The 25,356-nt window shown below is 33.4% G+C and overlaps 1 protein-coding gene across 1 annotated transcript in view; it reads left to right on the top strand.

Annotated features, from left to right (window-relative positions):
- COL11A1 (collagen type XI alpha 1 chain) overlaps positions 1 to 25,356 on the top strand; it is a 209,538-nt gene that overhangs the window by 68,002 nt on the left and 116,180 nt on the right. Inside the window, exons 8-24 of the mRNA XM_062191844.1 lie at positions 1,796 to 2,050; positions 2,662 to 2,724; positions 4,487 to 4,528; positions 5,502 to 5,564; positions 7,454 to 7,528; positions 10,156 to 10,239; positions 12,361 to 12,417; positions 16,959 to 17,012; positions 19,407 to 19,460; positions 19,606 to 19,659; positions 19,821 to 19,874; positions 20,919 to 20,972; positions 21,092 to 21,136; positions 22,254 to 22,307; positions 22,735 to 22,779; positions 23,033 to 23,086; positions 23,657 to 23,701. Of these exons, the coding sequence (XP_062047828.1) occupies positions 1,796 to 2,050; positions 2,662 to 2,724; positions 4,487 to 4,528; positions 5,502 to 5,564; positions 7,454 to 7,528; positions 10,156 to 10,239; positions 12,361 to 12,417; positions 16,959 to 17,012; positions 19,407 to 19,460; positions 19,606 to 19,659; positions 19,821 to 19,874; positions 20,919 to 20,972; positions 21,092 to 21,136; positions 22,254 to 22,307; positions 22,735 to 22,779; positions 23,033 to 23,086; positions 23,657 to 23,701 (1,152 nt within the window). The remainder of the gene's footprint in view (positions 1 to 1,795; positions 2,051 to 2,661; positions 2,725 to 4,486; positions 4,529 to 5,501; positions 5,565 to 7,453; positions 7,529 to 10,155; positions 10,240 to 12,360; positions 12,418 to 16,958; positions 17,013 to 19,406; positions 19,461 to 19,605; positions 19,660 to 19,820; positions 19,875 to 20,918; positions 20,973 to 21,091; positions 21,137 to 22,253; positions 22,308 to 22,734; positions 22,780 to 23,032; positions 23,087 to 23,656; positions 23,702 to 25,356) is intronic.

Raw genomic sequence — 25,356 nt, 5'->3', positions numbered from 1 at the left:
TAGTGACATACATGTACACACATAATTTAAAATAGTAATTATTCATGGTAAGAATGGGTTTTAAGTTTTACCTTGTCCTAATGAGTCATTTTACAAGAGTTTATCTTGATTTAAGATGCTTTTTTAACCACACAAATTTACCCAACTATTTAGTTTAGTGCTATGAATTAGAAATACTCTGATCATGGATTATATGCCATCTGTGCATATAATATATAGCCTTTACTAAAAGCCCCCAATATTATTATTATTGAATTTTTTTCAATTTTATTTACTTATATTTTAAATTTTATTTATTTATTTATTTGAGAGGTAGAGTCACAGACAGTGAGAGGGAGAGACAGAGAGAAAGGTCTTCTGTTCTTTGGTTCACTCCCCAGATGGCCACTGTGGCCGGAGCTGCCTATCTGAAGCCAGGAGCCAGGTGCTTCTTCCTGGTCTCCCATGCAGCTGCAGGGGCCCACGCAATTGGGTCATCTTCCACTGCTTTCCCAGGTCACAGCAGAGAGCTGGCCTGGAAGAGGGGCAACTGGGACTCGAACTGGCACCTATATGGGATGCCGGCACCACAGGCTGAGGATCAACCCACTGCACCACGGCACCAGCCCCTCCATTTTATTTTTAAAGCACAGAGACAAAGAGAGAAACAGAGACAGGTGACCATCTTCCTCCCCAAAATTCCTCAGTAGCCAGTGTTGGACTGGATCCAGCCTAGGAGCTCAGAAGTCAGTCTGAGTCTTTAGGAACCCAAATGCTTAAGCATTCGCCTGCTGTTTTCCTGGGTATGCATCAGCAGGAAGCTGGAATTCGAAGCAGAGCCACAATGCAAACCCAGGTTCCCCAATAGGAGATATAGGCACCCGAACAGCATCTTAAAAACTCTGCCAAGTGCCCACACAAACCGTTTTATTTTGGTAAATAATTGCTAAATTAAAATTTATTCACATATTATCACTCACTTGTTTTTTGTATAATACTATTTATTTACTTTCTATTAATACATCATATTTGCTATAACAGAATTATTTAAAATGAAATGTAAAAGTAACAAAATAAAATATTTAATTTGAACCTATTCTAAATGACATAATAATGTGGTTAATAAGGAATTGCTTGTGAGAAAGAAAGAAAATTATCCTAGGTTTATTTTCTATAGCCCTGAGGAAGCCTTATTGATATAAATTTTACTTTTAATATTTACTTTCCACTCTATGAGATTGTACCGAAAAATTTTCTATTTTGTTGTTTTAATTTTTGCTTTTTATGTACTATAAAAAACTCTTTGATGTAATATTACTTCTCTGCCTACATGGAATTATTCATAATTATTTCAATGATAAATCTGTTTATATTAGCATTAATATTTAGAGAGTTGAGCATCAAAATTATATGGCTTATTCTTGTATCATATTGTTTCATAATGATGTTCTGTGACACATGAAAATTAAGCCAAGCTTTAACTATATATGTATTTTATTATGCAAGTCTTAAACCAAAAAATAAATACCAAATTTACTAACAAGTTTATTTTAATGGAAAGCAAATACACATGTTGACTCCATGTGAATATTTGCAATTTATTGATAAATGTGCTTTGAAAGCAATATTTCTTTGTACATACAAATGTACAAATATTTCTTTCAATGCTACTTAAAGGCTATCTTTCTAGGCCTTACATTTACTTGAGTAGTAATAAAATCTCTACTCGTCAATTGCCATCAAATTGCACATGCTTACCTTGCTTTACTAACAGCAAACTTCCTGTTCTCCGATTCCTTGCAATATAAATGAATAGCCAAATCCAGTTGAAGACGTATTTACTGAAGAATATCTAACTGGAGAGGATTATGATTCCCAGAGGAAAAATTCCGAGGATACAGTATATGAAAGCAAAGGAATAGACGGCAGGGACTCTGATCTTCTGGTAGATGGAGATTTAGGCGAATATGATTTTTATGAATATAAAGAATATGAAGATAAACCAACAAGCTCCCCTAATGAAGAATTTGGTCCAGGTGTACCAGCAGAAACTGATATCACAGAAACAAGTGTAAGTTAGCATTATGCTGTGTGTAACTGCATGTCTTGTTTGTGGAATATTTTCATGTTTATCTTGATATCTTTTCAGATTTAAAATGTGTTGAGTACTTATGTTAATTAAGAACACTAACCCCACTAGAACATCTTCATGGGTTTTTCTAATGGGAATCTCCAGCAGTTCTATCTTGGACCAGATTTTCATTTGGAAGTATAATATTGAATAGAACATATATAACATTTCTTGTCACTGATAAAACTAAAATATAGTTATTACTATAGGTAATAAGTCTAGTTTATGATTTTTAGAATACTTTATCAAATTTAATTTGATGATGCTTCTTACTGCCTTAGAATCATGATTGAGGTCTATTGATGTTTTTATTGTCCTATAATGTATATTTTAAACAACTATTCAATCCCATTTTCAGATTTAATATTAATGCTTTCAGCTTCTTTCTATTTGTTTTCACAATTTGAATCTTTAATAGGTTACTATTTTGGGAAGTTCATATTGTTTTAGGTTATTATAAATGCATTCAGGTTTTTACATTTTTTTTTTTTTAATAATGATCCTGCTTGCTTGAAGACATTTTTACTGTTTTGATTTTTTCCACTTCATAGATAAATGGCCATGGTGCCTACGGAGAAAAGGGACAGAAAGGGGAACCAGCAGTGGTTGAACCGGTAAGTACTTACATGAATAATTTATAAAGTTTGGTACAGTGGTGTCAGGTATATTATGAATCATTGTCACATTCCATTAAGTGTGTTCACAATAATATTCACCTAGAAATCTCTGATATTCAAATGTACATCAATTACAATAAATAAATAAATTATTAATGGCCTTATGGCAAATAGAATTTAATAATCCAAAAAATTTTGTAGATTTGGTATTTTGGAATTCGCAAGTAGTGGAATTCTGTGTAGTCTATTTCTCTCACTTTATAGAAACCTGAGACCTAAAGACTATCATAACTCTCCTGAGGTTTGAAGTTTGATTGTTGAGCTATAATAGGATTCTAGTTTTAGTTTCCAATCTAATGACTCTTTCCTCACTATTTGACATAGTTATTTGATTTATGTCTAAATTACACCATGTACTGATATAACAAATTATTTCTTTTTTTTTTTTTTTTTTTTTTTTTTTTGACAGGCAGAGTGGACAGTGAGAGAGAGAGACAGAGAGAAAGGTCTTCCTTTTGCCGTTGGTTCACCCTCCAATGGCCGCCGCGGTAGCGCGCTGCGGCCGGCGCACCGCGCTGTTCCGATGGCAGGAGCCAGGTGCTTCTCCTGGTCTCCCATGGGGTGCAGGACCCAAGGACTTGGGCCATCCTCCACTGCACTCCCTAGCCACAGCAGAGAGCTGGCTTGGAAGAGGGGCAACCGGGACAGGATCGGTGCCCCGACCGGGACTAGAACCCGGTGTGCCAGCGCCGCAAGGCGGAGGATTAGCCTGTTGAGCTACGGCGCCGGCACAAATTATTTCTAAATTCATTGTATTTTCTCCTGTAGGTAACTATCTAATTGACTCCAAAATTATTTTTGGTAAATTTATGTTAATATTATTACTACTTATGACATTAAACAGATTTTTACTAGGAAATGAATTTACTATTGTTCCTCCTAAGCAGTAACTTGAAAAAAGTAACACATAAGAGCTAGAAGTAGTTTAACTGTTTGCATAGAGCCGTGAAAAGAATCTCAAAATGTGAGAACACAGAATTTTTAAAAGAGAGAGAAAAGAGAAAAGTGAAGAAGACCTTATTGTCCATCTGTTCCATTACTCCAAAATCTGATATAGCATGCCACATCTCCATGACGGGCTTTAAAATGTATTTTCAGAATGTATTTTTTTCCTTGGTATAATAATTGATCAACAACTTTTTAATTGACGTTACAATCTTCAGTGATTTAAAGCTACAGTTGAATCAAAACTTTTAGGACAGATTCTTGTCCTGAAATAGTACTCAAATCTCATGCCAATTAAGAGATTATCTAATGTTTATCTCTATTTAGTTTGTCTAGACTTTTCACCTCTTTCCTGAATTAAAATGCTTAGGTTCCACTTATTTCTGTTTATTCAATCACACAGCAGATATTTAAGATTCTGCCTTGTGCCAACATTATTCCAAGAGCTTTGGAAAACTGAGCAAATGTCTTATCTGTACACTTGTTGGAGCACTTAAGATGTAGTGTTCTTGTAATATTATTTAGCTATTTATTTCCCCTCCAATACTTTGTACCTTCTCTGGAGAGAACTGTTTCTCTATAATTTTGAATTTCTTCCTTTTCTCATGCAAAAATGTTTATAGTTGATTTTGTGTGATAGAAATATAGGCAGTGTGCTGTTTAAAATGCAGTGATGTAGAGCTTCCTTGTAGTTGCTTAGTCAAGAGGCTGAGGGTTCCATCTCCTTGGTGAAGGTTCTGTCTTTTTATTGTAGGGAATGCTGGTTGAAGGACCACCAGGACCAGCAGGACCTGCGGTATGTAAATAATTTAAGATTATATTTTCCTTGACTTTAAAAATAATTGGACATAAATTTCTATTATATTATTAAATTTATATATTGAGACTAATTTCAATACTGAATTACAGAGGCAAGCATTTGTACAAAGGAGCTGGGCATCTTGAATTGCCTTCTCATTTGGTTTTCTAAGTGATAATCTTTTGAGAATACTAGATTGAAAACTATTTCTACAGTTTTCCAATTTGCTTTCAATTTTTTTATGGAAACTAATTTATTTTAAAGGGAGGGAAAGAGAGAGAGAGGGATGGGGGAGAGAGAAGAGAAGAGAGGAGAGGAGAAGAGAGGAGAAGAGAAGAGAAGAGGAGAAGAGGAGAATAAAATAAAATAAAATAGAGATCCTTGATTCTCTGATTCACTCCCCAAGAGCCTGCAATGACTGGGACTGAGCTAGCTAAACTTGGGAGCTGGAAATTGGATGCAGGTTTCCCACAAGAATGGCAGGAACTCAACTGCTTGAGCCATCACTTTCTGCCTTCCAGAGTTTTCTTTAGCAGGGAGCTGGGATAGGAGTAAAGCCAGGATTTGAGCCCAGGCTCTTCAATACAGGTGACAGGCATCCCAAGTGAGGTCTTAACTGTTAATGCCTTCCCATATTATCATGTTTTTGGAGACTGATTTTTGTGAGTATGCCAGTTCTTCAGTAATAACTGAGAGCCAACTTCTACCTCAGGAACTTTAGGCTGGCGCTGGCGTGCTCTTTTTATTGTTTTCCCTTGGAATTTTTGCCTCCACTTAAAGAGCAGTTACATACAATAACAGTTGAACAAGAGTCAACATGGTCCCTATATATTATCGTTAGATAGGGTGATTTTTTGGGCAGATTAGTATATGTAAATAGAGAGAGCTCTTGAACTTTGTGGAATGAATTTGCCTGAATCCTAGTATTGAATGTAAGAATCTGACTCAGATCAAGTTTCTTTTTCTCTAGGGTCTTATGGGACCTCCAGGTCTACAAGGCCCCAGTGGACCTCCTGGCGACCCTGGTGATAGGGTAAGTGAAGGATAATCTCATTACAAAAGAATGTAACACTGATTAAAGAATACAAATATGTTCCATAACTTTAATATATTACTCTACTTGCAGTAGAAGGGATAGGAGTGGAAAGTCTTCTTAGTTTACTTCTTAAATTATGATTGAAAGGGTAACAAATGTGTATTTGTGTATGGTATATAGAATAAGCACATTTTAATTTTTACTCAGTTTCCTTACTGATGTGAATTGCTTACCTCAGATTCAGTTCTTCAAACTTGAATACCAGACGTCTTTTTCAGGCATTCCATAGGTGTCTAACTGGATGCTGATAGCATGAGGTAAAAAAGCGGAATGTACTTTGAAAGTAAACTACTGGGATTCACACTGAAATGAATCATGTGCGTTAAGTCTCTCTAAGCACTTCCTGTAGTGTCTCTTTCTATTTTCTGATGCATAAGGGAGAAAAACACTTTGCTTGTTTTTTTGCTGTTGCTTTTAAAAAATAGTGTATCAGAGAGTCAATCAACTCGTATTTTTTATGCATTTATAATTTAAAGGAGGAAAACCTTTTAAATTTAAATTTCAAGAATGAGGATATAAAAGTATTTGAGAAATTCTGGTCTGGGTGTGACTTAAGCATGTAGGGAATGTAATAAGCAGTTTGTCTTACATGGCCTTCTCAGTTTCTCTAATATCCAGTTTGATGGAGACTGATTTTTTTATTTAATCATTTTAGTATGCATGTTCTTTTTTTAAATTCCACAATTTTTGAATAATACATTTTTGAATTCTGCAATTTGCTGGTCTTACAACTGAATTCCTGGTTATAAATTTATCTCTTCCCATTGTGCCTTAAAAATATAAATGATCTGACAAATTTATATAACATTTTATTAAAGAGAATTTATATATATAATGCTAGATTTGTTAGGTTTTAAAATAGTAGGATGTTTATAGTTGCCATTATTTCAGCTTCATTTGAAAGTTCTTAAAGACTATAGAGAGCCTATTGAAATAGTGTTTCATATAGAATATAATTTTACTACTCTAGTGTCAATGTCAATTCTTTTCGAAGAGTTAACTTCTTGTAAGAGATACACAGTAGAAGAATGCTGCTGCATATTCACCCTCTTCCCAACCAGATCTGATTTGACTGGGTGGAAATTCAATGGGCATACCCCTGGTATCTATGATCCACCTATTCATGTGTAAATGCAAATAAATATTCTCTATCATCACATACATGGTTTGTAATTCCAGACACCACATAGATTTCTGTGTGTGGATGCGTATAGAAGTCCATATGTACACTAAATATAATTCATCAACAAGCATTCAGAATAAATTGGTATCTATGATTGGTGTTAATTTTTTAAACTTAACATGTTGATTTGTGATTATGTATCTAAAGTACCTTCTAGGAGATAGATAATTAAAGTATAAGTAAATAGATTCACTTTATGTTTTAAAGGGTATATAAAATGTTTCAGGTATCTATTAAAGATTACTAAAATATATCTAAACTTATTAATTTAATTGTAAGTAAATCTTTTATCACTTACTTAAATATAGAGTCTCTAACTATGAGAACAAAACTTGGTTGACTTATATTTCTTAGGAACTCTTCACCTTAAGCAGATTGAGATTGCAGATAAACTCTGAGTTCATATCTTTTTTTCAAATTCATATCTTAATTAGGTTATTAATAGCCACACACTATAAAACTTGTCTAAAATTAGTGCAGTGAAATACAACCCTTATTAGGTAAACTTATGAAAAAGAGGTTAATCAAGCTGAAAAGGGCAAATGTTAATGAGATAATATAGACTTAGGTGATTATTAACTTAATTCTATTTCTAATATGTTTCATTATTTATTTATTTTAATTATTTCATTTTCTTCACCAGGGCCCTCCAGGACGTCCTGGCTTACCAGGGGCTGATGGTCTACCTGGTCCTCCTGGTACCATGTTAATGCTACCGGTATGTTTTTTACTGTTTCTGATCAGTATACACAGTTGTACTGTGTACTATAAAGATGTACAAATATTACATGTTAATCAAAAATGAAAGAAAAGCAAAGGATGAGAAATTTACATTAGATTTCTGAGAGATATTGTGTCATATTACAGAATAATAGACTAGAAATATTCTATGATGTGGAGTTACTTGAAATCATGAAGATTTAAGGAAAATTTTACTAAAAAATTTGTAAATGTCAATTATTAAAACTGAGATTTCATTATTTGAACACACTTTTGACAAAGGAGTTTTTCTTAATATTTCCAGTCTTGCAGTTTATCCTGCGCTATAGCGTTAACATGTATTTCTCATGTGATTATATTATTTGCTATCATATAGACTATGGTTTATAGTTTTCAGAGATATAGCTGTAATGGTATTATTCATTGCTCAAAAATTATATTAATCTTATTACTACAGGGTTCTTTTGTGAGTTTTGCTACTATAGTCCTCTGGCGGGGGGATATGTATTTGTCAGTTTAAGTGTAATAAAGATTCAAGAAGCAATTACTTAGAGAGAGTGAAAAATGGACTTATGCAGGCTACATTTTCAGTTAAAATAAAAATAAAGCTTTAATATTTTATGGGCATATTAAGGATTGTTAAGCAAAATAAATCTATTTGAAGGAAAATTTTCTTTCCATTTGTGGAGATTCAAAAAATTTTTTTTTCAACTTATTTTTTCCCTTTATTTAACTTTTTCTCATTTTTCTCTGTTTTTGAATTTTTAAATTTTTTTATCTTGTTCATTGTTCGTCAATGTTTGCTACTAAGTGCAACAAGCAGCAAAACCATCTCTTCTTTTTTTATTCTATAGTGTTTTCTTTTTAAATTTTTGTTACTATAATGAACCGATTTCATGTATTTCATAGATACAGTTCTAAGGAGTACACATATTTGCCTACCTTTTTCCCCTCCCTTAATTCCTTCTTTCTTTCCTTTTTATTTCTTTTAATTTTTGTAATAACATTTTTTGTATTTAATATATGCATTTTTTAAGAGTGTAGTGATTCTTCCCACCATATCCTCCTTCCTCCTTCACTCCCACTCTCCCTCCTCCTCTTCTTATTTTTCTTTTAATATTTACTATGACATACTTTGAGTTTTCTTTATCACAAGCTTAACCTTCCACTTAATAAACTAGTAAGTACAAAAAACACTGTTCCTTAAGTGTATAGACAGGGGGTTGGTGCTGTGTGTAGCGGGTAAAGCAGCTGCCCATGGCAATAGCATTCTAGGTGCAGGTTTGATCTTGGCTGCTCCACTTCTAATCCAGCTGCCTGGGAAAGCGGCAGAAGATGCCGCAAGTGCTTGGGCTCCTACAACCATGCAGGAGATCCAGAAGAAACTCCTGGTTCCTGGCTTCAGATCGGCCCAGCTCTGGCTGTTGCAGCCATTTGGGGAGTGAACCAGCAGTTGGAAGATTTTGCTGTCTGTCTTTGCCCTCCCCCAACTCTGCTTTCAAATAAATAAATCCTTTAAAAAAAAGTATAGACAAAGACTATAAACAATAATCAAATCTCAAAATGTCAGTTTTCCTCATATACATTATAATTTTTTGAACTTTGTATATTAAAGATATATTTTTATTTATTTATTTGGAAGCAGAGTTACAGAGAGGAAGAGAGACAAAAAAAGAGAAAGAGTGCTTTCAACTCCTGGTTTACTCTCCAAATGGCAGCAGTGGCCAGGGCTGGGCCGGGCTAAAGCCAAAATCCTGGAATTCCATCACAGTCTCTCACATGGGCGGCAGGGGCCAGATTACTTAGGCTACCTTGAACTGTTTTCCCAGGTGAATTAACAGGTAGCTAGATTGCAAAAATCTGATTCAACAAAATACAGGTTTTTCTTTTTAAACAATTTTTTTTTTTAAATTTTTTTTTTTTTGACATGCAGAGTGGACAGTGAGAGAGAGAGACAGAGAAAGGTCTTCCTTTGCCGTTGGTTCACCCCTCAGTGGCCAGCGCGCTACTGGTCAGCGCGCCGTGCTGATCTGAAGCCAGGAGCCAGGTGCTCCTCCTGGTCTCCCATGCGGGTGCAGGGCCCAAGGACTTGGGCCATCCTCCACTGCACTCCTGGGCCATAGCAGAGAGCTGGCCTGGAAGAGGAGCAACCAGGACAGAATGCGGTGCCCCGACTAGGACTAGAACCTGGGGTGCCGGCGCCACAGGCGGAGGATTAGCCTATTGAGCTAGGGCGGCGCTGGCCAAAATACAGGTTTTTCTATGATTATCTTCATCAATGAACTTAATACATTTGGAAGTTTTACAATTGAGTAACTAGCATGAGTAATACTTGTGAAGATAAAAGCAATGGTAGATTATTCTAGAATTTCAAAGATTATGGAATTAAAAGTTAGAAAGGAGTTTCTAGTTTCTTCTACAGATGATCAATGTGGGGCAGAGAACTTCCATAAGTGACGGTAGAATTTTTTTAATCTGGGTTTTATGTCTCATTATGGAGATATTTTGAATTTTTGTAAAATCCCACCATTTTAATTAAGTGATTCCTGTCTGGTGATCAAGGCACCTAATTCGACATGTTTGGTACAGGCTAGTTTTGAGCTTCTTTGTGTTATCGCTTTCTAGTTCCGTTATGGCGGCGATGGTTCCAAAGGACCGACCATCTCTGCCCAGGAAGCTCAGGCTCAGGCGATCCTTCAGCAGGCTCGGGTAAGGACGAATCCTGACGCAGTTCCACAGACTGAGTCTCTGTCAAGTGTGCATGCGTGTGTCTGCCCATGGAAGATATAACCATTATGAGCAGAGCCCTTACTTCTAAATAATATGTTGAATTTTGATGGAAAAATGCTGAAATGGTGCTTATTTTTTCTGTAGTGATATTTATTAAATGAATCTGAGGGGACTTCACAAGGTTCACAGGAATGTTTATGTTAGTGCAAGAAAACCTGAAATCCATCTACAGTTGTTTCATATGTATTTTCTGTGAAAATTTTGAAGATCCCTCATCTTACAGTTAAAAAAGTGACTTCTGTAGTAGTAACTTACGGAATTCTAGCAGTTACCCACCTTTAACATACACATTTCAATTTTACAAAGAATATTGCTGGAATTATACTTAGCTCTCCCTATTTTCCACATTTAGTTTTCTCCTCTAAGTCATTACACAATGACTGATGGATACAATTTAGAGAATAAAGTTTAAAATGAATTTGCTTTTCTGAAACTGATGAATAATTTAAAACATCACAGATAATTCACAAAATTGTTTCTTGAAAATTCTTGTATCTGAAAGGAACCTAATATTTATGAATCAATTTATATAATAATATAAAATCCATTTAACAATGACATATCTTCAGATTATAATCCTTTGTCAGTTGAAGAACTTCATTATACATAGATCTATAAAACATAATTATATTTATGTTTTTTAGTTGTCTTCATTGCAGTTAAAGTATACATTAGAATATCAAAATAGGTCAGGAAGGAATTAGTAGTCATAGTAATATTCATACTCTTATTATATTAATGTTCATTTTAAGGAAGAAGGAAAGAAGGAATTATGGTTTGAATGATCATGGTCACCCACTTCATAAATCAAGTTATTTTTGTCATAGCTTTTTATTCATTATCATGAGTATATGCATGTGTAAAATAATGGAAAGCATAAGTGAAAGCTGTATATGTGTATGTATTTCTTAACTCTAATGACAACAAAAAATTTTTAAATTACATAAGATATAAGACTAATATAAATTTTATGTATTTGTTTATCAGAATTTGGCATAATATAAATCCAAAAAATTTTGTGTTCATTAATGATTCCCATAACTTTTCTTAAAAATTTATTGTTACAATCCTAGGTAATCACATATTCTCAATAGTTTATAGGGCATAGAACTCCTCATTTATTAGTCATCTTAACCTACTTTAAAAATAGGTAGCAAGCAATATAATTCCAATTTTTCAGATATTTAATCTCAAGGATTAACGAAGTGTATTGTCAAAAATCTGCTGGTGAGTCAGTAGTGGAACTTTGGAAATCTTGCTAATTTTATCTTGTGCACTATTCTAAAATGGCTGCATTTATTTTTATTACAATATTATTTTTATTGTCTTGTGATAAATCTAAATATTCATCTTTGGAATCACTAATATTTAAAGATAGCACTCAGTACTAATTTATATATTTCATATTTTTATTCTTGGTGTCATATGTGTTCCAGTTTTTCAAGTATGCTAATTTCACATTTCTAATATTCATTGCAACAATAGTGCATGGATTCAGTCTATTTTGCCTATGAGTGTGCAAAATAAATGCATTTTCTATCTGGTATTTAATGTAGTATTCATTAAAAAAACATATATTGTCAATAAATGCTCCTCAATTTATCTCTGTGCTGTTGAGCACAACTGTCTCTTAAAATATTTGTGGAAAAAATTTAGTAAGTATTTGTAATTGTTTACCTCTAAAATTACCATCAATGTGAATTGTACCTATTAACAGGAAAATTCTATGCATTATTCCGAAATATAATTCAGAATAGAAGTTATCAGATACTAGATTTGTTGTCACAAAATTTTATTTTATTATTGATAAATGATGATGTATGATACATAATAGTAAGTTTCAGCAGTTTTAAACTGTTTCACATTTACATCTTTTTATATCTTTTGCCATTCTAGAAACTTGCAATGCTTCTGTCACCTGGCACTCTTTCTAGCATGTAGCTGTTATACTGTGTTAATGCTAGCTTATGCAAATGAATGTTATGTTTTAATATGCTCTTTCAGGAAAGCATTCTTAAACTTGATATTTTTATTTTCTAGATTGCTCTGAGAGGCCCACCTGGCCCAATGGGTCTGACTGGAAGACCGGGTCCTGTGGTAGGTTACCCCAAATAATAATGCACCATAAAATTCCCATTGTAGCATTTCCCTGCAGAATTTCCACCAGACATTTTTCATATTTGATTTACTGAAAACACTGTAGGTATGTCTATTTGTGCTTAATTTTATTTACATTCAAAAAATCTCTTTCAATTCAGCTTTCAGTATATTTTGATGAAAAGATTTCAGTGAGAAGTCTTCAAGCAAGTGAATAAAACATATCATTGAGTCATGTATTCACTATTAAAATCTCAACATATAGGTATAATTTATTTGTTTATATTCAGTTACCAAGATATAATTTTACATAAAATTATTGAGATTAAGTTTTATATTAAACAGAAATTTTATTAAAAAATAAAAAGTATATTTAAAGCCAGTGAAAATTATTACACAAATTTTGTGGCAAGCAAAGATACTTGGTTTAAAATATAGGTTGCCTCCATGTTTCATGAGATGGGTTCCAGATAAATTATTTTCTGTTTTAGAGACCCTAGGAAATTAATATTTTCTTTTCCTTTTTAAAGCTTGCTAATAAGCTACATATTTCAAAGAGTTTATCTAAAGTGACTTCAAATATTTTTAAATTTATTAAATGTTAAGAACTATAGCAATTCACAAAGAATGCAAAGGTACATTTCAAAGAACTTTTTTTGAAAAAAGAAACAGTAGGATGAAGAGTAGGGTTCTTATTTAATAATGAGAAACTAATAATAAATTATAAATAATAATTAAAAATAAGAAATTAAATAATTTCTGCTTTAAGCACTTGATTTTTTTTTAACTTTTATTTAATGAATATAAATTTCCAGTGTACAGCTTATGGATTACAATGGCTTCCCCCTCCCATAACTTCCCTCCCACCCACAACCCTCCCCTCTCCCGCTCCCTCTCCCCTTCCATTTGCATCAAGATTCATTTTCAATTCTCTTTATATACAGAAGATCAATTTAGTATAAAGATTTCAACAGTTTGCACCCACATAGAAACACAAAGTGAAACATACTGTTTGAGTACTAGTTATAGCATTAAATCAAAATGTACAGCACATTAAGGACAGAGATCCCACATGAGGAGCAAGTGCACAGTGGCTCCTGTTGTTGACCCAACAAATTGACACTCTAGTTTATGGCGCCAGTAACCATCCTAGGCTGTCATCATGAGTTGCCAAGGCTATGGAAGCCTTCCAAGTTTACCGACTCTGATCATATTTAGACAAGGTCATAAAAGACAGAGTGAGGATAGTAACCAAGGATCCTAAGAGTGGCATTTACCAGGTTTGAACAATTATACAGCATAAGAGGGGAAGAGGACCATCAGTACACACAGGTTGGGAGTAGAGCTATTGGTGGTAGAGTAGAGGTTATGATTACAAAGGAATGAGGCCCAAGTGCACTAGACAGGGCCTAGAACAAAGGACAGAGTCATTATTAGAGGAGCTAAGAAAGGTGCTGTCTAAGCTACAAGTAATTTTTCTGATTGAGAGGCAAATAGAACCTGATAGAAGGGGCTTGATAATAATCTGGTGGGCTTTAGGCCTTGTAAGTTAAGAGGCCCAGACCTATCTATCTCTTCACATGGGGTATATCCTAAGGGAGGTGTGAACCTCCTAGGGGAAGGCACTCTGTGGACTTTCATTACTTGGCTGGCCTGGGAGGAGAGCTGGCCAGGTAAAGGCAGGTGGCATCTCTAACAAGAAATTTACAGTTCTGCCTGCAATGTTGCTGACCCTACTTGACCATCCCCTCAGCTACAGTGGTCACTTTGGAAGTTGGGCTGAGTGAAGGGCTTTTCAGCTTAGAGCCAATAAGATCTGTGGCTCTGACCTGGGCATCCTTCGACTCCAGGGCAGGTCCATTTCCAGTGATCCAACTCTTGGCAGAGCTGCCAGGGCTCTTCACAAGCTGACTTCTGCTGAAGCCCAGGCTTACCACATTGAAAGCCACTGCAGTGGACTGGCCTGTTGGGTCTCCTTGAGGGCAGATCACTGTACAGATCAGCCATTAATAGGCCTGCCACCCATTGCTTCTGATGCCTAGCTTTCTTTTCCTCCTGGTTTGTGTTAAAGCAGACCAGAAGCACTTGATTTTTCAATATGAAAAGCTGTTTTACTAAGCTTGCATGTGATACTATATTCAATATTCTTTATTTAAATAAATCTATAGAATATTACTGTGAAAATTTAAATCGTGTCTGTAATTTTCTTACTAGGCTCTTATAGCAATACTGGTGTATTCAAGTTTGAATCAAATGCCTACACTTCTAGTTATGCAAATGACTTAACTGATCATATTATAACCTTCATATTTTTGACTCAATGATTTATTTAGTTTGCCATACATTTATATTCTCCTTACTTTGGTGAGGAACATCATTGTGATGATGTGCTTCATAGCACTTATACACATTTCTAAACACATCAAATGTTTATCAGTGTTTTTACTGTTCTGCTTTTCAAAATACAGTAAAGACCATGTTTAGATTCTGTATCACTTGAAAAGGAAGAAATCAGTGTTCAAAGGAGATTTAATGACTGTGGATAACTTAAATATACATTACAGAGGAAAGTCAATAGTATGCTCAAGTTTTCTGAACTTTGAGAGTAGAGGAATTATTTGCATATTTTATTCACATTAAAGTTTCCTGGGTCTGTGCTGTAGGTTTAGGATTGAGACCAATGAAGTATATTTTTAATCAGTACAACAGGGTGTTTCATATAGCTAAGCATTTTGGGGCAAAATTGCTCTATACTATTTAACTTACTAAGATCTTTAAAGTTGTTACCCAAAGACATGTTTCTTATCATATTGTGAAACATGAACAAGTGGATATGTAGAGATTAATGACTGTGATAAACACTACCGGTGGAAACACATGGCATTAACGGTTCTTAACTCAAACTGCCATTATGAGTTAGCTATTTTGTTTTTCACAATATGTTGGCAAAGAAAATATTGACAGCCATGTACATATTCTCAAGGCCTTCGTTGACATTAATTTAAACTATCTCTTACGCATTGAAAGTTTTAGTTTTGTTAAAATTACGATAAATATAAAGAGAAATGCATATTATTTCTTTTCACAATTTTTTCTTCTATCATATTTTGTTCCACAACATCAAATTATTATAATTTACATTTGATAATTCTACAATCTTAAAAAGAACTTTATACATTAATATTTTAAAAAGCAGAATCTACAATATTTTAGTAGAAATATGTACATTTTCCAATAAAATTATTTTATTCCTAGTTTTTATCCATTTTTATTCACATATGGAGGTCAATATCATAAAGTATATCAGAAATTATGTATGTAGAAATTATTTTTTTTCTTATTCTGTTACTCATAGTTATGTGCCAGTTTTTAGAGTCTTTGGACAATGTATTTATAATCAGATATATATGCAGTGTTTATGTAAAAAGGATATAATGCAACCAATTAAAAATAGATTGGCAAAAAACTTAACTTATGATTGCATTCTGCTTAATGATTGATAACCTTATTTAATGTAGAGCCAATTTTTTCATTATAGAATTTTTCTATTTCATTGTAAAATTACAAGATTTAAAGTCATCATTCTTTTAATTTGAGAAATTAGAAAATTTGTATTACATAGCCTTACTTATTTATTGGGAATCATCTCAAAGCATATTATACTTTGTGCCACCAGGAGGCTCTAGATAGCTAACATTTTCAAATAGTGTAATTTTAATCTTTGTTGTACTTTGATACAATGCGTTACTTAATAGAATGTGTATTAATTTAAATAAACCAGAAACTTCTTAAAGGTACAAAGTGTGTTTCTTTAGAAAGAAATAAATACACTCAGCATGTTCGTTTTTAATGTTATAAATTTTGGGGGAAAATGAATGGTCTTGTACTTATTATTAAAACTCATAACTCCTTTTGAAGCAATTTTTATTTTTTTTCTCCTACAGTTTAATGTTCTGGATTTGTTTTTACCCTTTTTAAACTATATTTCTAAGAGGTATTTGGTATAGTCTGTCTCATGGGGAAAAAAAATAAACCTAACCAATCTAGGAAAAAATGTTTTGGCATTATTTCAGGACAATTATCGTAACAGAACAGCATCTGTGCTTGATACTTTCTTACGGCAAATTCAGTATCTGAAAATTAGCTGAATATAAAAGCAGTACATTTTGGCAAATCCTTAAGTGGGTTTGGTGTGTACTTAGTACTACATCACACTCTAGGGATAAATAATGCCTTGTGCATCATCGTAAGTATTGTTATGTACACATTTAAGAAAATGTCACTGTGATTTCATGACTTGGTTTCTGTGTGATTCTGAGCAAAATAAGAGCTTTAAGTGTAACTTACACATTGGAATCCAACCTGTAGGCTGAGAAGAGATGTATTTCAAACAAAGGACTTGAAATTGTATTGTAATAACTAATGATATCATGCTAATATGATTCAATATATTCTGAATGTTTTGTTATTTCAAGTGAAAGGTTAAAAGTAATCAGGAATTAATAAATGCAGTAATTATATCCTTGCTTTTTCTCTTACAGGGAGGGCCTGGTTCAGCTGGGGCCAAAGGGGAGAGTGGTGATCCTGGTCCTCAGGTAAAATACTGATACTGATAATAGTAATAATAATAATAATTTGTTCTCTTCATTTATTTTATCCTTTATCTGTTATGGCAATGGAAGTATTTTCTATGTGTTTTGTGAGTATAGAAACTATTTTTACCTTTAAGCCCACTTCCCTTTTAATTGAAGAATCTCAAATCATCAGCTCACTACCAATAGCATAGTTAATTTAAACAATATTAAAAGAAGATAGTAGCCTAGAATGGGAACAGGTTTGATAATAACAGATCTTCAGTATAATCAATTGACTGGAGATTGTGCAGAAGAGAGCAAAACAATTGCCTTATACTTGCAGTGGTCTTGCTTCATGCACTTGTTTTCTGTATAGTAAATTTAATACATTCTCACATAAATGTTGCCTAATATGCCGAAAAAAAGCTAACTGCAAAATCATTACAGAGCTATGGAAATAAATAAATAAACATTTAATAAAACTGAAATTTTGGGAAATATAATAATATTTACATGGTCCTAAATTAAAAATATTTGTCCTTTAATGGTTACTAAGGAAAGTATTTTCTAATTGTTATAAGCCAACAGATCCACTACATTATGAAATATAACTAATTATTCTAGAAAACAGAAAAGCAAAAAATAATGTTGTATTCTAAAAATGCATTTATTTTTTAATAAAAATGTTTCCCAGTGTATTCACTAAATGCAAATTCCTGTTGTGCTGCAGGAGCTCTCAAGCAACCATCTGCTAACTTTTTATTGTTTTTGAATTACTTTTATCTTTTAACTATTATAAGGAATTTGAATTATAACATGTGAATAGTCTTTGTAATTACCACCACCCACTCATCAGGATTTCTTAATTTCCCTTTTACAATCAATCCCTTCCCAAACCATAACACTTGGCATTTCATTGTAATAGTTGTATCCTTTACTGAAAACCATATATATCAAAGTGTACAGAGCAAGCCTTTTGAGATTGGTGTCTTTGACAAAGCATAATGTTTTTGATATTCATAACAGTTGATGAGTGCCTGAATAGTGCCTATTTTTTGTTGCTAATAGTACTCCATATATGGATGTAACACAGTTTATTTTTAAATGAGAAAAATAAAAATCCAAGGAAAACTGATATTTGGATGATTCGAGATGTGGCAGGCTTCTCTTTCATGTTTGGTTAACATTTCCATAAATGAATGGATAATATTTGTAGCTTAACAGCAGAGTGGACTAAAAATATTGAAAATGCACTACATGAAAATCTAGGAAGTTTGTCCTTCTGCACTTTGTGAAAATTTGACCAAATTAACATCTTTACATATTAGCTGGGTCTGAAAGCTTACTGCAGTAGTGTTGTGGACTTTACAATTTTCCTTGATTCCCTAAGTCCAGAGAGAAAACTGTGATAGTGAAGGGATAATCATTTCATTAAAAGCTAACAGTGATTGTCCTGTTATTATTGCTGCTTTCCTTCCAACTGGAGTTAGGGAAAAAGTCCTCTCACTACAACAGTCTTCTTTAAGTTGTACCCTTTAATTCCTATTTACTGGACAATCCTAATTTTATGATTGATGAATCAAAATTTTACAGCAATCAAAAGAATTATTTATAATTGGAAGTGTTGATTTCATTTATTTACCACATTCATTAAGTACATATTGTTTAAATAAACTCTAAAAAGTGTGCAGATAAAGGCCTATATAATATTTATAGTAGAACTTTGACCTATTATTAGCTGTGTAGTATTTTATTTTAAAACATGTATATGAATCATTATGTAACAAATATATTGATTATGTTCTACAGTAAATAAAAATAAAGATGATATATCAAACATTTTTACTTTTAATCTCATATGTTATGGGGCCAGTCTGAAACTTACTGTAGAGAGTGCTAAATCATTCTCCAGCTTTCATAGATTATGAACCAATGTGCTAAGCTGTAGGTAGACAATGGGGAAAATCAGTTTAAGGGAAGACGTTAGCAGTTAACATTCTAATGTGGGATGGAACTTTGAAAAAGGGCAATTAGGCTCTAATTGCAAGTGCAGTGAAAATAAAAATGAAAAGGGATAGCAAGAGGAAGAGAAATGGAATGGATGGTTAAGTACATGTCCAGTCAAGGGACATGTAAAACTTCCGTTTTGAGAATATAATTAATAACTTAGGATATTTCCAAGGCTTAACATATCATCTAATATTTCTCTTCTCTTAATGTAATCTCATTTATATATACGTTTAATAAATAGTATATTTTGTGTAAGAAACTTTTATGCAGAAATTATTTCCTGTGTTTCAATGATTGAGGTAAAAGCTAAGATGATACTAGTTTTTAAAAACATTTCTTTTGATATCACTGAGTTTAGTGACCAAGAATTCTATATTATTATTTAATTATGATGTCTCAATCTAGGGCCCTCGAGGTGTCCAAGGTCCCCCTGGTCCAACTGGAAAACCTGGAAAAAGGGTATGGTTGGTTTTCATTGTGTACTTCAAGGTTTATCTGCACTGACCAGTTTGTTACTTCATTTTCTTTGCTTTTGATGGAATGTTGGAATCAGACTGTTTCTTTTTCTTGTTTTTTGAATGAATCATACTCTTACTTTTATCAGGGCCGTCCAGGTGCTGATGGAGGAAGAGGAATGCCAGGTGAACCAGGGGCAAAGGTCAGGAGCTCACATATTCTTATATTGTGCATTCATATCTTGCATGTCAATTCACTTGAAAATTTTTATTTCAGTATAACAATTCTGAGAATGAAAGAATACTAGAAATTGCTGTGTAGATCTAGACGGGGAATCTGATGATAATGATTATGATTTTACAGGGAGACCGAGGGTTTGATGGACTTCCAGGTCTGCCAGGAGACAAAGGTCATAGGGTAAGATATACCTACTACCTTTTTAGCCAGGAATAATGAAATTTCATGGCATATTCTAAAATTGACACATGTTAGGAAGTTGAAAGAAGAAAATTAATAATAAATAAATGTTAACTTAAGTATTTTACTACATGTAATAGATACTCCATGAAAGATAAGAAAGTTACATATCTGACATCAACGTATGTTCTAATTTTTTTTCAGACATTAAAATACTCCTTGTATACAAATATAAATTGAAGCAAGATCTTTGTGGACATATATGTGGAAATACCACATTAAAAGAAGAGCAAGTGTGGAGATTTAATTTTTCCTTTAATTTTTTGATAATCATCTTAATTTACCTCTCACATCTTACATGTAGAATTATACTCAAAAGACATGCATAGACATTGCCACTAATATAATGATATCCTGGACATTTATCATTTACTTGTGAAGATGTGAACAAGAGCTTCTGATTTTCAAAACCTAAACAAGCCACCAGGAAGCAAAGCAATCTAGTAGATAATTTTAGTGGGAAGTTAAGCAGAGAAGGTAGCGCTATCTTTAGGTAAATTGGAGAAGAAATAAAAAAAGAAAAATAGAACCCTAAGGATGCCTAGCAAAATACCTATTGTATGCCTCATACACATTCTGATAAATACGTAATTTTGTTTCAAAAAAACAAAATTCTTAGTTCTATTGAGTTGTGCTGATTTAATGTTATTTAAATGTAGGAAAAATTAAATTGAAATCACCAGAGCATATCCATGCTTAAAAATTTTAGCAGTGTTTTGAAAATAGTTTCTCTAGTAATACTTAAATCTCTGAATATTATTTTATTTATTTTCTTTAATGTTTCTGTATTAAAAACTGAAGGCACATTTTCCCTAGCAAACTTGTACATAGATCTTGATAAAGTCTTTATTTATCCGTGAAGTGTTTTGAGGAAGGCAACTAAAGTGTGAGTTTTCCTGCCAAAGGTCCTGTTCTATTTGCTTAGGACAACCATGCGAGCGATTTGTAAACATTCTGCTAATTATGTTTATGTTTATTCATTAGGGTGAAAGAGGTCCACAGGGTCCTCCAGGTCCTCCTGGTGATGATGGAATGAGGGTATAGTCATACTTCTTTTCATTTTTTTAAGAAATGTCTAAAATTAAAAAGCAAGATAACAAAGTTGTGTTAAAATGATACGTTGTCTAATTGTATGATCCTCATGTTGTTCATGGCAGGGAGAAGATGGAGAAATAGGGCCCAGGGGTCTTCCTGGGGAAGCTGTAAGTAGATTATTTCTTCTTTTGGAACAATTATACCCCTGCTTTTGAGCAACAGTGACTGGTGGTAAAAATACACAGATAATGATACACTCAAGTACATATGGCAGTCTTACTTTGATTAATCAGGTCATTCTCATATGAAAAAAATTAAAAATACATATATATAGAGAGAGAGCGAGAAAGAGAGAGAATTCTTCACTGTTCTGATATATAGAAAACCTTAAAATAACTGAGAAAAAAATAGAATGGAACATTTTTGCCTGGTATAAAAAACTTACCTAGTTTTGCTAATTCTTTATTTTTTAATTTTTTTCCTTAAATGTCACCAAGAGCTTCAGAATCTATGTTTTCAGGATAAACTAGTTTCAGTAACAGAAGAAATCAAAGAATGAGACACATAGTATATACCAGATATAAGGATTAAATAATTTTTCTCCATTGAATATTACAAGTGAGGAAAGTGGTCTGGAAAACTTACTCAAAACTAGCCAAAAAAATTAGATAGAACCAGTCCTCCTAATTTGGGTTTTAACTTGCTGCATTAATCTGTAAAGTGAACTGCAGTCATTGAATAGGAAAGACAGTAAATGATTGTGTTGAGCAGGTAGAGAAGAGGGAGAAAGAAGATGAGGAGATGTCAAATTTAAATACTAATAATTTAGGAAATTTTCTTTCAGGAAAATGGTTTTATAATCCACAAATATAGCTACCTTGTGGTTCATTTATATAACAATACAATTAATAAGAATCAAGACCATTCTTCTTCTAAAGTCTATCTGATTGCATAATAAGATTTGGTGATGTATTCAAATCAGAAAATAACACCTGTGTCTTATTAGAGGTGTTAGACTATTCCCTTTGCCCTTTTTAAATTCTTTAGGTGAGTCTTATGTAAAAACTGCAGTTTCTTTACCAAAGACTCACTGTCATTTGGTCTGATTTTGGATCCATATAAACTGTAGATGTTTCTGTCACATAAAAATGCTATTTTAAACATCACTGTCACTGTGTTAAGATGTGCAATTGTTTTTGCTCTAAACATTATTCTAGAATTGCTTTTGAGAAAATTTTGAGGACATTTCTAATAGGACATTTTTTTTTTTTATGTCCCTTCTAGGGCCCAAGAGGTTTGCTGGGACCAAGAGGAACTCCAGGACCTCCAGGGCAGCCTGTAAGCATTGGGTGAAGCATTACAAATTTTCTAAGAACAATTTACTGCCAAACTCTTTAATGGAGGAGACCATGAAAGCTCTCAATAGGCAGCCAGTAGCCAATCACTATGCTGTATCTAATGATGCTGCCTATCAGTTTGAATGATCATTCTCTCCCTCTTTTTTTTTCTTCCTTATAATTTATTTATATTATTGTTTTCATGATATATCTCCAGCATGCAATGGAAATGGCCTCCAATATTAGTTACAATGTTGATGTGGATAGGAGAGTATAGACTTTGCCTCATTAATCTTCATTTTCTCAAGGTCCTATAATGGTTTTTAGTTACTTTAGGCTACTGGGTGCCATGTTATTACAGAAGGCTTTTTTATTTTCTATTTTAGTTTCTAAATTTATAAGCAACTATGCATTTTTTTTCTTTGAAGGGTATTGCTGGTGTAGATGGCCCCCCAGGACCAAAAGGGAACATGGTATGTAAGCAAACATCCAGAAAAATAATTTCTACAATCTGAGCATGAACAAACTATTTTTTATTGCCAAATCTAAAGAAAAAAAGTAGCTTAGCACATTTTGCCTGTGTGCATTAAATACTACTAGCATTATTATTGCACAATGTTTCCCAGATTTTCTTGAGAGATCATTCTTTTTGGGCTAGTTAAAAAAAAATAAAAAAGCTTATTTCACAGAAAAGCCTTATGAAGACTCTATATTTTTCTATTACAGGGTCCCCAAGGAGAGCCTGGACCCCCAGGTCAACAAGGGAATCCAGGTCCTCAAGTAAGTTGAATCCATTGCAGTTACTTTGAGATAATGGGGTAAGATAGTATTGTTTCACAAGAAAATTGACATTCTCCAAATTATCTTTGAACAGCTAAAAAGGTTTAAAATTTGAGTGTCAAAACTATTTTGTTCTTTCTTTCTTTTAATTTAAACAAAGTCACTCAGGCTCCTGCCTTCCTAGGGGAAGATGACTCATTCTGCATTCCTGGAATGCCAGAATGAATAGTTGCACCTGCAGAAGGGAGCCCAATAGAATCACCTTACAATCACTTTGCAAAAATCACTTGTCAGACTCCTTATCTTGTTCCAAAACTCCCTGGGTAGTAAGTGAAAATATATGTACAAATTTTTAGATGTCGTTTCATGTGCAATAGAAGACCAATAATTTAGTAAGAAGGAGATGGGAGAGGGAATGGGAGGCACGAAGGGAGCAGGGTGGGGAGCATGGGGGAAAGAACCACTGTATGACTAAAGTTGTATCTATGTAAAAATGCATTCATTAAATAAATTTTAAAATAATGTATTCTTGTGATGTGATTCCTAACTTGAAAAAATCTTTTAATATAGGGTCTTCCTGGTCCACAAGGTCCCATTGGTCCACCTGGTGAAAAAGTAAGTTGCTCTGTTGTTCCAGCAATACCTGGTGAACAAGTTTGAGTTGATGAGTAGGTGGGTATAGGACCTGCCTTCTAGGATTAATCTGTAATTAAACCATGAGAATATAGTGTGGTAAGAATTGACTACATCTTTAAACTGTGAGTGATAATATTTCACAGTTGCCATTGAAACAACTTCCAAATTTGATATTCTCTGCTATAATTTCAGAAATGTGCTGGCAGGAGGGAATGTGTCCTCTTTATTTTAGTTCTCCATTCTCATTATTTAAAAAATGTAATTAGGAGTGCTTGTGACAAAAGACTTGTAGTAAGATCTGATTAAGGGAAAATTTGAAGTTGTCATTACAAAAATTTCTCATGTATAAATGGCAAATGATGTTCTTGTTAATAACTCAATGTCTGGATCAAAACAAGGATAATAAATTTTTAATTAAAGAGATGTCTCTTTCCCTAATCTCTGCCAGATTCCCTGAATAATATTCCCTGTCTCCTGTAGTTATAGTAAAATTATTTGCTGGCTCTTTCTTGCAGTGAAGTTTTTTTTAGTTTTTGTTTCTGCACACATATTAATAAAAATACCACTTTTGTTAAGGTGTAATTTACATAGCAGAAAATTCACCTGTTTTAAGTGTCAATGAACTTTAATAGGTTTAGAATTTTAATACAGTATAATTTTGGAGTATTTATTGCCACTCCAGAGAGAATTTTTGTGATAATTTTGTTCCTAGATTTTGACAACAGAGATCTATATAGATTTGTTTTCACTGATATCTCATACAAATAAAGTTGTATATAATTTAATCATATGATTGGATGTATGTACTGTATATTTAGCTTCTTTCTTTGTGATGTTTTTGAGATTTTTCCATGTTGTAGTATATAAATAGCATTTTGATTCTTTTTATTGCCAGAAAGCATTCCATTCCAACTTATTTATTCAGCAGTTGATGATCTTATGGGTAGCTTACACTTTTTAGCTACTATCTGTAAAATATTGCTGCTGTGAATATTTGCATACAATATAGGTAAGATTTCATTTAATTTCATTTTGATAGAATTGTAGAGGTAGTGGTACAGGATTATTTGATAAATTTCTGCTTAACCGTTTAAGAAGCTACCAAATTTTTCCAAAGTGATTGCTTCAATTTTTTTCTACTCCTACTAGCAATATAAGAGAGTATTAGTTTCTCTACATTCTCATTGTCTCCTTCACTAATTACTGTCATTTTTTTAAAGTTTTTGTTAATGTATTTGAGAGGCAGACTAACAAAGAGAGAGGTCTTCCATCTGCTGGTTCACTCACCAAATGGCCACAATGGCCAGAGCTGGGCCTATCCCACATGGGTGCAGGGGCCCAAGCGCTTCAGCCATCTTCCACTGCTTTCCCAGGCCATCAGCAGGCAGCTGGATCAGAAACGGAACAGCTAGGACTCTGATACCCATGTGGGATGCAGGTGTCACAGGCAGAGGTTTAACCTACTGTGCAACAGCACCAGCCCCAATTATGGTCATTCTTGACAGTGTAAAATGTCTAGTTGTGCTTTTAATATATATTTCCTGAATCACTAATTAAAATCATTTTTTCATATATTTATTGGTCACTTCTATAACTTCTTTGGTATGATTTCTATTTAAATCTGTCATCTATTA

The sequence above is a fragment of the Lepus europaeus genome, chromosome 5 (assembly GCF_033115175.1).
Source record: "Lepus europaeus isolate LE1 chromosome 5, mLepTim1.pri, whole genome shotgun sequence".
Taxonomy (NCBI): domain Eukaryota; kingdom Metazoa; phylum Chordata; class Mammalia; order Lagomorpha; family Leporidae; genus Lepus; species Lepus europaeus.
Note: the sequence above shows the minus strand (reverse complement) of the source record. Positions and strands in the feature narration are given on the sequence as shown.